At 48.3% G+C, this 13,051-nt stretch overlaps 1 protein-coding gene across 3 annotated transcripts in view; it reads left to right on the top strand.

The window, feature by feature from the left end:
- Nucleotides 1–13,051, top strand: part of RANGAP1 (Ran GTPase activating protein 1) — a 368,213-nt gene that overhangs the window by 195,025 nt on the left and 160,137 nt on the right. For all 3 annotated transcript variants that reach the window (XM_085601202.1, XM_085601203.1, XM_085601201.1), the window contains one exon: nt 802–886. In XM_085601202.1, the coding sequence (XP_085457328.1) occupies nt 802–886 (85 nt within the window). The remainder of the gene's footprint in view (nt 1–801; nt 887–13,051) is intronic.

Genomic DNA, 13,051 nt, shown 5'->3' with positions numbered 1-13,051 from the left:
TTTGTTCCTGATTAGATCACTGCTGCTTTCTAGGTCGAGCCTAGAACAGCGCATGCGCTGTTGCTCGATATTTAGTATACGGGTTTCCAAAGGGCTGCCAGACCTCGCTGGCCTAACGCTAGCGTTCACGCGAGCTTGCACACGCGCAGCCGCCAATCACTGCTGCGCGCGCACCACTCGCGTGCTTAACACACAGCGCTTTCCGTCCTCGCAATCACTTTCGCTTTGATCGCGATCACTTTCGCTTTCACGGCCGCACGGCCGTTACTTTTACGGCCGCGCGGCCAATGCTTGTTTATTTTTACCGATTTTCAGTGTCACTACTGCCCTTCACAATCCAGGAGCTCATCATTGTTAAACTAAATCCTGCAGCCTGAATGAAGCATGCCCTTTGAGGTGTCTGAAAACAGTAAGAGGCCAAGGATGTGACAGACTCTTAATTAATAAAAACACCATTCAACATTAGAGTTTGGGGGCAAAGTCTTGAACTGTTTTTCAGAATCCTTTTGTGGTTTATGAGCTTACCACTTTTCTTCTTTTATTTTGGTCCTTTGGAGGAGAATGTTGTTCTCTAATAAGAGAGATGTGGGTTACTGTTTAAGAAGGATACTGCAGAATATAATAGCTCACAGTTGGCGCATGAACGAAAAATCCTAAATACTGATGATGTTGAGTGCCAAAACAAATATTTCTTTAGTTAACACTGGTGAATAGCTCAAGGCGTCTGTGACTGTTATAATGACTGTTATAAACTCCTTGGCTTAACGATCGTTACAAGTTATCTGATCTTTTCCTCTGCAGGGAATGCTCTAGGCTCAGATGGTTGTGAGCGGGTTATGGAAACTCTGGAGAATTTCAACATGGCTGATGTGCTGGGATCCTTCAGGTAGAATGGCTGCAGCTGTAAAAAAAAAAAAAGTTATTTTACAGATTACTCTGATTTCATGTTACTCTTCTGCATTCTGATCTTGACTTTGTTTCCCAACTTGAGGGCCAGCAAACTGGGCTGTTAACTGTATCACTTAAGTCCAATTTTACCTGAGGGACTGATGAGCTATTGTAATGTGTTTTAGGGTACGGGCTTTAATTCACTGGAGGTTGTAAGCTGATGAACTTGTGTCAAAATTTGACTTGAACTAGAACAATCGTGCAGGTGCTACTCTGTATGGAGCCGTCCTCTAGGCCTCTCAACTTCAACATAGGGCATTTGAGAAGATTAGCAAGAGCTGTGCAGAAGAGGGCTGGTTGCATTGGGAGGCATTATCTGCTTTATGAGCACTATCAGGAGGAGTATTGCGTCTCAGAATTGATGCGCATTAAGAGAGAACTGTGTTCGTGTCTTTCCGTACTGCAGTAATACGACCTTCTCCGAGTCTGGTAGAAGAGGCCTAGCTACAAGTGCAGAGAAAGCATCAAGGCATCAGAGTATGTTTGGGGTGCATAGGGTTCTAGTAATCGAACAGAAGGTCGTGGGCCTAGCCAGAATAGCTATGATTGCTGGAGTTTGTGCAAGTGCACTTGTTAATTGAAATTACTGTGTGCAAATGACACATATCTCTTTAGTGCCTATTGTCTAGTTCTATCTGTGGTGGTAATTTTAAAATATTCGAGATTCCATAATTTAAAAATGACTTGTAGATTAAACATCTGTGCTGCACTCCTTTTTAGTATATCTGTCCTTGTCAAGTGCTGCCTCTTCATGACCCTCCACAAACTGTTAGGCGCAACATCCTACCATCCTCTCAAAGGAACTACCGACTGGACATCGAGGCATCCTAATGAATGCCATAACTTGTAGTACATTCTGTTCATCTAGAGATATTTTGCTGGAGAAGCAGCAGACAGTTGAAAAATGAATGTGTCGTACTGCTGCAAACCCACAGCCAGCCTGTGTCATTTCCATGTGTTTATTTACAAGAGGCTATTTCAAACATAGCTGCCATCACTTCTTTTCCTCGGAAGCCTGGTGGTATATTCAGTTATGAGTTTGTGATTGTTGCACATGCCTTCTGTATTTTGGCAGTTCCACATAGGTATCTATCAATTGGGGGTTTATAAAGCATGATACTCAACCAGGAGGGTCTCATGGCGTTGAGGGGGGGAGGATGAGGGTGCAGCTCTAGGTCAGCCGAAAAGCCAGATCTTGAGGCCCTTCCTGAAGGTGCGCAGGGTGGGGTAGTGTATGATGTTGCGTAGGAGAAGGCTCTATCCCCGTCTCTGGTTCTGTGGATGCACGGGGTTGTTGCTAGGGCAAGGTCGGCGGAGCGGAGGTTTCTTTTGGGTGTGTGGAAGGAGATTTGGGTCCGATGTTGTGGAGGGATTTGAAGGCGTGTGTGAGTAGCTTGAAGGTTACTCTTCTTGACGGGGAGCCAGTAGAGGTCTTGCAGGTGTTGGGTCATGTGCTCATGTCGTGGGGTGCCGAGGACGAGTCTAGCTGCGGTGTTTTGGATGGTCTGGAGTTTCTGTAGCAGCAATTTGTTAATTCCCGAGGAGAGGGCGTTTCCGTAGTCCAATCTGCTGGTAATGAGTGTGTGCGTGGCGGTTTATCTGGCTTTGGTGGTATCTGCTTGAAGGTCTTGCGGAGGGAGTTGAAACAGGTGGAGGCGACGGCGTTGGCCTGGCTAGTCATGGTGAGAGAGGAGTCTAGAATGATACCGAGGTTCCGGGCGCGGTCCGTCGGGGTGGGTGGGTTTCCGAGGGCGGAGGGCCACCAGGAGCTGTCCCACGCGGTGGGGGAGGGCCCAAGGACGAGGACCTCTGTCTTCTCCAAGTTTATTTTTAGGCAGCTGTTGGTCATCCAGGCTGCAATGTCTTTATTCCTTCTTGGAAGCTGAGTCTGGTGTCTTCGAGGTTCTTTGTGAGGGAGAGGATGAGCTGGGTGTCATCGGCGTAGGATACTATGCTGAGCCCATGCTGTCTGGCGAGGGGACCATGTAGATGTTGAAGATTGTGGGGCTGAGCGAAGATCCTTGGGGTACTCCGTAGTTGATGTCTGTGGGTTTGAAGAGGAAGGGTGGGAATCATCCGCTGGGTTCTGCCGGTGAGAAAGGAGCAGATCAAGTCGAGGGCGTGTCCTTGGATGCCACCGTTGTGGAGTCTGGTTGCGAGAGTGTGGTGGGAGACGGTGTCGAAGGCAGTGGAGACGTCTAGCAGGATTAGGTTTGTGGTGTGTCCCTGGTCGAGTAGCGTGCAGATGTCATCAATGGCGGCGAGTAGAGTATGGTGTTCTTTCTTTGATGAAGGTGGTCAGTTGTGCGTATATGAATATTTCTGTGACTTTGGCTGCGAAGGGAAGGAGAGAGATGGGCCGGTAGTTTTTCAGGTCTGTTGGGTCACCCGAGGGTTTCTTCAGGGTGGGCTTGACCTCAACCCGCTTTCAGTCGTCGGGGAAGATGCCGGATTCGAAGGTGGCGTTGGTGTGGCGTAGTTCGGGCGCGATGGCGGTTCTGTAGAACATGTGAGGCGGGCAGGGGTCTGTGGGGGCTCCTGAGTGGATGCTTTTCATGGTTGCGGTGGTTTCTTCGGTGGTGACCGGTGTCCAGGTGGTGATGGTGGGCTGGCTGTGATTGCTGGAGGGCATGGTAGTTTCTGGAGTCTGTTCGCTGAAGTTTTCGTAGAGGGCCTTGATCTTTAGGTGGAAGTAGGAGCCGAGCTTGTTGCAGAGGTCCTGGGATGGTGTGATATCCGTGGCTTCGCTGGGGGGGGTTTGGCGAACTGCTGGATGATGTTTAAGAGTTCCTTTGAGTTGCTGGCATTGGTGAGGATTTTGTTCCTGATGCAGGTCCTCTTGGTGGTTCTTATGAGTTGGTGGTATTCTCTCATGGTGTGCTTGTAGGTTGACTGGTCTTCGGTTGTTTTGCTGTTTCTCCATCGTTTCACAAACCGTCTGCATGAGCGTTTAGCTTCTTGGAGGATTGTGGTGAACTAAATGGCCAACAGAGGGCGTTGTCTGTCGGGGTGGCGGAGGGGAAGGAGCTTGTCTGCGCAGCTGGAGATCCAGTTGTGTAGATCCATGGCTGCAGAGTTGGCGTAGGTCGTGGCGGGGGGGGGGGTCGTTGGCAAGGGTAGAGTTGAGGTACTACTCTGTGACTTTGCTCCAGTACTTTCGTGGCGGGCGGGCTTGTGTGCGGTGGTGGTGCTGAAATAGAAGTGTAAGCAGTGGTGGTCTGTCCAGAGCGGCTGTGAGGTGTGAGTGAAGTGGATGTTAGTCCCTCCTGCGAAGATGGGGTCGAGGATGTGCCCAGCCTTGTGGGTGGGGGTGGTGACGTGCTGCTTCAGTCCAAGGTTGTCCAGGAGGGCGGTGGAGTCCGGGTTGCTGCGGTTGTACAGGTGGAAGTTCAGGTCTCTGATGAGTATGTAGTCTGTGGAGGCGATGGCGTGGGGTGGGGTGAGGTCAGCAATTGCGGTGGTGAAAGGAACACGTGGCCCGGGGGGTCTGTAAGGAAGGGTGCTGCGTAGTGTGGTTCTGGGACTGATCTGGAAGTGGAGGTGTTTGGTTTTGGAGAGGGGGTCGTTCGTCCTGGAGGTGGAGAGTCGAAGGGAGCTCTTGTGTGCGATGGCGAGTCCTCCGCCTGGATGGTGGGGGCGTTCTCTCCTGTGGATCTTGTGGCCGTCGCGGATGGCGGGGACGATGTCGGGGGCAGAGGCGGCATTATTCCAGGTTTCCGTGAAGAAGGCGACGTCTGGCGAGAGGATGTCGAGGAGGTCCCAAATCTCTACGGCATGTCTGGACAGGGAGCGCACGTTTAGTAGGATGCATTTCAGGGCTTCGTTGGTGCGGGCAGCTGGCGTGGGTGCGGAGGTCGAAGGGGTGCTGTGGATGTTGAAGGAATGTCGGCAGGAGAATTGCCCATGGGTAATGTTCGACGATAGCTGGCAGTTGCTGTTTCTACCGGGTTGAGTGCGAGGAGGGCAGCTGGGTTATAGCGGTGGAGGGTCGGAGATCCAGGGTCCCTGATGCGGGTCGCGGACAGGCGCAGACGGGCTTGCCTTTAGAGCGGAAGGGGGGAGGGAATCGCAGCTGGGAGGTGGGAAAGGGGAAATCTGCAGGGGGGAGGGGCCGCAGGGACAGCAGCGGCGGGAAGGGGAAATGGGCAGGAAAAACAGCCAAAAATACGGGGGCAAAACAGAAAAAACAGGCACAGTTCAAATAAAGTACAATTACAATGAATTCAGAAAAGCAATACAGTGGAACCAGCAGAAGAGCAAGGCTCGCCCACTGGACCACCAGTGATGAGGCGCAGACAAGAGCCCCTTACAATACAGTGCGCAGCATGAATCAAAGAGACAGACTTGCATTCCGTGTTTGGCTGTGTTCCAGTTTTATGATTTTATCTGCGTTTCTATTTGACACTATTACCTGATCCCAGGATCATGGTAATCCTCACCCCAGTCAGTTGAAGTTATTCTTATGTCTGCAGTGCGATGGGTGGTCTGCTGTATCTCTTAGGATAGGCTCACCCAAAGCTTTGGGAGTGGGAACTGCAGGCTTTGTCTCTGAACTTCCCATTGACCAACAGACTTCTGAGATAATCTTTGCAATTTGTGTCTGCACATGATATCACTTCGATCTAAGAGAATGAAAATTAAGGCTCAAAAGACAGTGTGCTAGGGAATGATGCCCCGACTGAAATAGACGAGCTTTGAGGCACTTCAAGACTGCCTCCATCAAATGTATCACAGACCTTTACATGGTGTATTTTTGGTACCTGGGCTGTGATCACTGTTCCAAGTCGTGACCAGTGCAGCTGAAGGTTATCTGAGATTGGGAGGGAAAGCTGTACATTGCTGAGCCCAAGTAGTTGGGGACTGGTCCCAGTCACAAGGCTGTTATATTGACTAGTCCACTTCTTTTCAAAATCTTCATGTTAGTCAAAAGGAGGCTCAAGAAAGCTAAGTGACACTTGACCCCATCCTGCCACACTGGTTCCAAAGTGGCGGTTTGATGGCCTTGAGGTTTTAACCTCACTCCTTCGATGTCTCCAGCTATGGAACAAATACCTCAACTGGTACTGATGCACCTTGAGTTTCCTGGGATGTCTTTGAGCCTGCAGCAGATCGAGGTCTTCAAGGAGGCCACACTGCACATCTTTATAGTGCACTTCCAGTTCCTATGCCATGCCTTCGGGTACACGGAGCTGGAGGGCTGTCCAGTCGGACAAACTTAGACAACAACCAATCAGGCGACAGCACCCTCTAGAACCTAACCTACAGAGGCTAGTTCCCTCAGATCTTCTACTGCACATCGTGTGAAGGGAGTCTCCCTGAGCTCTGCTCAGTTATTTCTTCTGGTTTCAACAAACTTCTATCAGGTCAGATATATATTCCTTTGTATATCCCTTGGGACTTTCTGAACATGTCAGACCATTCAAAAAGGGATTATTCAGGTCATGGAACACCTGTGGTAAAAAGAGTCTTTACATTGATGATCTTCATAAGAAGTGCATTTATTGCCTCTTTCCTGATCACACAGTCAAAGACTGTAGAATGTCTCACTTTCTCACAGAAGACCCTCAAGGACAGAGAGGGAAGACTTCTCTGGTGGTCGCAGAGGCTTAAATCTAAAGACAATACTGTGTCTGAGGTGGAGAGCGATGATTTCCTTATACTGCCTAGTCGCAAAAAAGAGAGCTCATCCGATAAAGTGCCTTTAGAACATCCTAAGAAGGCCCTTAAAAAAATCTCAAAACTAGACACCTGGTCATTCCAGGAAATATCAGGATAAATCTCATCACAGACCTTCTTCAAAGGTTCCTTCTGAGACTTCTACGCCTTCTGAAAAACTTGTTCTTGGCATAAGGTCTTCAAAATCCCTCCCGTCAACGGCGCGATCTACTGAGACTGAAAAAAATAAAGAGTTCTACATCTTTTACTCCGATGACACTGTCGACAATGCTCTTGATGACGCTGACATCTACATTCACTATGGCGTCATTGCTATTGAAAATAACATCATCTCTGACAGCTTTGATGACCATCGTTACCTGTCGACTGTTATAGTCGACGACTTTTAAGTCTCCACCTTGGTTGACGAAGTGTTCATCTAAGCACTGCTAGACATTGTCGTCGACGGTTAAGAATCCTGCACTGTTGACATCCATGTCGACGGATATCCCGAAGAAACCACCCTTGCATGAACATTCGTCTGGTCTCCAACCTTTTCTGTAGTGAGAGCTAATTCTGCTCTAGGAAAGTCCTGCCGAGCTACTAGCATATTTTATCACTGTAAAATGCTGATGATATGTATTAACATTACACTATGACTGCCCTAAGCACAATTATCAGTAGTAACCACCCAAACATACTCTCTTCCCTCAGCTCTTTGGTTGATCATTCACCCAACTAACACATTTTCACTCTAGTTCTTACAGTCACACACTTTGGTGGGTCAGCCCTGGTTACTGCTCCCACTATTTATTGATGTCACACACGGTGTGACTGATAGAGCAGGGTGTATAACATGGCCGGTCTCCGTCTTAGGTAGATTTAAAGTGGAGATAGATGGTTCATGTTGCAGACCCATTGGCCAAAGCTGTTGCCTCCACATGCTTCAACACCCTCCACATACTCTGCAAGTCCTTCAAAGGGATCCCCCCCGGAATCTATCACCCATGCACTCCTCACCAGCAGACTGGACTATGGGAATGCCCTCTACGCCGGAATCAACCAATCTCTGCTCCACAAACTCCAGACCGCCCGAAACGCCGCAGCCAGACTCGTCCTCCGCATCTTAATTTATTTATTTGTTTTATTTGTAAAGCACCTGAATCACCCGCGAAGGGGTATCTCTGCACAATGGAGGGGCATGAGTAGGCCATGAAGGGTGGCATGTTAAAATAATGCAGTTTTGAGGAGCCTGGTTCCAGTAGAGAGAGGCTAGGTGAAAGAAAGCTTTCCCTCCCAGTCGCGATGTTTTGAACCGTGGTACAAGAAGCAGAGATTTAGTTCCCGTTCAGAGAGACCAAGTGGGTATGTAGTGGTTATATTTCCTTGCAAGATAGCTGGGGCCTTTGCCATTCAAGGCCTTGTATACAATACAACCGATTTTAAATTTGGTTAGTTTACGTACCGGGAGCCAGTGGAGTTGTTGTAGGAGAGGAAGAGAGGCAGTTCTAGAGATAGCATTCGAGACAAGGCACTTCGCGGTGTTTTGGACCACCTGTAATCTGCTCAGCGAAGACTCATTAGCTGAGACCAAAAGGGCGTTACAGTAGTCTAAGCGGTTTAGTACCAGTGCCTGGATGAGAGTTTTCCATGTGGACAAGGTAAGGAAGGGGAAGATTCGCCGTAATAAACCAAGTACATGGAAACAGCGGTGATAGCAGCGTGCTCTTTAATGGTCAGTGCCTGGTCTAGGCGTATGCTGAGGTTCTTGACTACGGTCTTAGGCTCCGGGGGATCACCTAGATCCCCTGGCTACCAATCTTTTGACCACAGCAATGGTGCGTCCCCCTCAGTAATTCTAGCATCCCACGGCAATTCTACATCACCCAGCAACTACGAGAACTCCACTGGCTTCCCGTCAAAAAAAGAGTGACCTTCAAGCTGCTCACACACACCTACAAAGCCCTCCACAACACCAGACCCCAATACCTCAACAAAATAATCTCCTTCTACATCCCCAAGAGAAACCTCCGCTCCCCTGAGAAGGACTTGGCCGAAATCCCCCACATCCACAGAGCCAGAACAGGAGGCAGATCCTTCTCCTACATCGCGGCCTAGACCTAGAACAAACTCCCCCTCAGCATCCGAAGAAGACCCACACTGCAAGCATTCAGGAAGAGCCTCAAGACCTGGCTTCTCGAATGACTGGAGCTGCCCAAATGCATCCCCCCAGCGCCTTGAGACCCTCAGTAGTGCGCTCTATAAATCCCCGATTGATTGATTGATAGGCCAACACAGTGTGTGTTTGAGTGTTATCAAGAGGCCCTGCCATTGGATTGGATGTCTGTAACTCTTACGGGTGATGAAAAGAGCAGTGCTGCCTTCTTTAATATACACAGAATCTCTGAGATCAGCTTGGTTTGGCTTCACCTCTGAGAGCTACTTTGAGGGTGCTGGTGAGCTACCAGTAGCTCCCGAGCTACTGGTTGGAGACCTCTGGACCGTTGCTGACCGCCTCATCGACGATACTTCAATCAGGAATTTATATAGCACGATTACTCACCTGTAAGGGTCTCAAGGCACTGGGTTGGTTTAGGGTGACACAGAAACTCCGTTATTTCCATCAGAAACTCTGGTTTTGCCTGCGAAAATATTAAAATCCTTGTCAACAAAGGAGTTCTCGTCAACGGAGGCCCAGAATCTATCATCCACAGCCGCTTTAACACCTCTGGTGCCAGTGTAACACCTTTCATATACTGATAAACCTAATGCTGATATACTTCTTCCAGTCCACACGTCACCAAGCAAGGTTTTTCCTTTTCTACCAACAATCATATTGGGGGAAGAGTCTGATGAAAATCTTTTTAGAGCGGCTCATAGTCCTTCAGAATTTAATATAAAATGCCAAGACTTCGATGAAGTAGAATGCTGCGAGGAGTAATACCAACATTATCCTGAATATATTCCTCAAGAGTGCTCAATACAAATGCCCTTGCATTTGGTAACCAATCTTGAAGGAATGTTACAGGACTACTATAAACGGTTTCCGCAATCTGTTACCTCCACTCCTGCTCCTCAACTTCCACCTTCAACTCAGAATGCACAAACAACACTGCCTCCTAGGCCGTGCACTGTGCAAATTCCAGGAACTCCTCTGTCTTCATTACCTCTGGTGTAACTCCTGACACATGCCCCTGATGTGTCCGGGGATCAAGAAGGGAGGGATCGGAGATCGTGCTTCCACTATCAACCAGTGGGATGATTATTTAATAACGACACATCTCCTCCGGTGGACTCCTTTTGGATGATATTAGAGGTTTCCATAATATCTTGGAGAGGGCAGCAAACGTTTCCAATTGCCTTTCTCGACCAGACAGTTTCCTTTTATTATTTTAAGAAACAAATTAAAAAATCAATAAGGGCCATCCATATTATAGTTTTTTCTTTTTTTTTTTTTGTCAAGAAGGAGTGCGTATAATAAAGAGCCTGGCCACAGTCACGGCTGTATAAAAATAAAAGGCACTGGAGGTCCCCCCTGCATGCCTTAATGGACAACCAAGACCATATTCCGTCATCAGTCAAGCAGCTCGGAGCCGTTCTCGGAACCCTGCTACCCCTATCACAGTGCCACCAGATGGGGAAGGGCGTCGATTGGACCCGATTGGAAAACGTTTCTCCAGCATGGCCGCATTAACAGTTAGAGCAGCAAATTCTCTGGCAATTCTAGGGAGATTTGACAGGCAAATGTTGTCGGATATGACACAGTTCATTGATTTTCTGCCAGAAGATGTTAAGCACGATGTCAGAAAAATTCTACTTGACGGCGAGAGAGCTTCTTCCTAGATGATAGACTGTGCTGTCGATATAGCTTCTGCAGGTTTCCAACAGCTTGCTTGAGCAGATGTCCTCCGCAGGCAAGGTTGATTTGAAAGCGACAACATTCAGACCGGCAGTCCAGACGAAAATCCTGGACATGCCTTATGACGGATAAGCGTTATTTGCAAAACATATTGATGAAGCTCTTCAATTCATTAAGGCGGATATTGACACCGCCAAGGCCCTAGAAACATTGCAATTTCGAAAACAACCCTTTTGAGGAGCTAAAGAGAGAAGTGCTTATTCCTAGAGAGGAGGATTGCAGAATTATAAGCAACAATACTAGCCTCATCAAGGGCAATAATGGCAACAGTATGTAAAACAGTACAGGCAGGCAGCAGCTTACAAACAAGCATCCAGAGGAAAACCACCTACCAGGGTGCGAGATGTCAACAGAAAGCCATGATCTTTCTTTACTGCTGGCTACCTTCCCCCAAATCCATAACACAACTAGGAGGACCTATTTCTCATTACATTCACCAATGGTCCATCAAAACCACAGACTAGTGGGTCCTGGACATCTTACATCAAGGGGATATCCTGGAATTCGTCAGCAAACCCCCAAATGTGCTTCCAAAAAGGTTGTTTACTTCCCATCTGAAACAACTTTTGAAGGAAGTTGCTATCATGTTGCAAATAGGGCAATAGAGAAGGTTCCAAAGCCTCAACTGGGTACAGCAAGGTTCACGGTAACAGCATGCATATCAAAACGACGTTCCCCAACCAACTGTGAGAAAGTGGCTCTGTATATACTGTTCCCAAATAGGTGCAGGGTGTACAGAGTCCACAGCCCCCAGAGGTTTGGCAGAGGCTTAAGTTAGATATAACTTTCTCTCTAAAGTGGTAGCTTGGTCGAGCAGTAAGGCAGTATCAGAGGACAGTGTAAAGCATTTGTTGCACACACTCAGTCAGCAAATGGTCTCACCCACTCAATAACTGAACTCTAGGTCAATGGTTTATATATAAAAAATATATGCTTGTTTTATTTTAGAACCAACAATAGGTATTAAGATATACTTTCTCAGAATGAGATGCTTTATATAAATACTTTTGCAATATGCAATTGGCTTTTGTAGAAGGTTACAAGTGGTTGCAATAGGCAACACAATTTTAAACACAATAATGCATTGAGTTCAATAGAAGTTTCAAGTTATTTGCAATAGATTACTTTTAGGATTACTTTTGGGATTCCAGGACTGGATCCTAGATTCAGTCCTGGGTCAGTACTTGGAAACAAGTGATTAAAGTCGACTTAGTTACTGTTATGATTTTTAGACAATATTTTGCTATTTTAACCCCTTGAATGCCCATGACGAGCTGAACTAGTCATGGCACACAGTTCTCGTGTGCCCATGACGAGTCCAGCTCGTCATGAGGCATTCCCTGAGCATGTAGAAATACGGGAGAGGTATCGTTGGAAAGGGGAGAATCTCCCCTTTCCAATGGTACCCCTCCCCAGTGGATCCCTGCTTGTGGATCGCCCTCCAGGATCCACCCATTAGACACCAGGGAGGGGGGAGCGGCCCCTTGGGGAAGGGCCTTTGCTCCCCCTATATGAAATTGGCACCATTGAGTCTTTTTGCCCCCCCTGGGGGGCAGATGGGGGCAGTAGCCCCCAATCTGTCCCCCCTGGGGCAGATTGGGGGCTATTTATTTTTAGTTTTTTTTTAGGGTGGGGCTGCCCGAAACGGGCACGCCAATGCCCCCACCCCCCGCAATCATTAGACTTTCTGATGGGGCATTGGCCCCTAATCTGCTCCTTCGGGGGAGGGGGGGGGGCAGAAAGCCCACTAAACACCAGGGATTTGTTTTAGAAGGTTTTTTTTAGGGTGGAGGCTGCCCGAAACGGGCACGCCAATGCCCCCACCCACCCGCCACCATTACAGCCTTTCCTCCCCCCCCCAAGTGGCAGAAAGCCCACTATCCACCAGGGATTTTGTTTGCGCAATTGTTTTTAGGGTGTGGGCCAATGCCCCCCCCCCATGAGTATTTCTGCACCCCACGAGGCAAATGGGAGCTGTAGCCCCCAGTCTGGCAAAGCTCAGCACCGTGGACCCCGTGGGTGTCGAGATACCCAATACCCCAGGACACCGGTCACCTCTTGCACAGGTCATGTGGCCAGGGTTTGCCAATTTGGGTTGGAGGTTTTTGTTTTAGGGAAGGAACATATGCCCTGGGCACCTGATTGGCAGGAGCCCAGGGCACACTCAGTCAAAGTACATTCAGCAATTCAGCAAAAAGTGGGGGCATACCATGCAAGAAAGATGGCACTTTCTCACACCAACCCACCCTCCCTACCTGATTCACTACTTCACGCTAGTGTGCAATGCAGGACATAGGTTTAGTATATTTGTATATGCAGTCTTAGCTGCAGGGCGTGCAGGTGTTTAAATTCGGTCAGCAGAGTAACTGGGGGATCTCTGGCACAGTACCTATGGTTCGATTGGTCTGTGATGCTATGCCCTACAGTATATCATGTTAGTGGGGGTTCCAAGGCTATAAATGACTAATATTGAATCCCAGTCCAGTGTCTTCCGCAAGCCCCTGTTTTCTTCACCCCTGATCGCCACAC

The sequence above is a fragment of the Triturus cristatus genome, chromosome 4_2, assembly GCF_964204655.1.
Source record: "Triturus cristatus chromosome 4_2, aTriCri1.1, whole genome shotgun sequence".
NCBI classification, from domain to species: domain Eukaryota; kingdom Metazoa; phylum Chordata; class Amphibia; order Caudata; family Salamandridae; genus Triturus; species Triturus cristatus.
The sequence above is the reverse complement of the archived record's forward strand: the minus strand, read 5'-3'. Positions and strand labels throughout refer to the sequence as shown.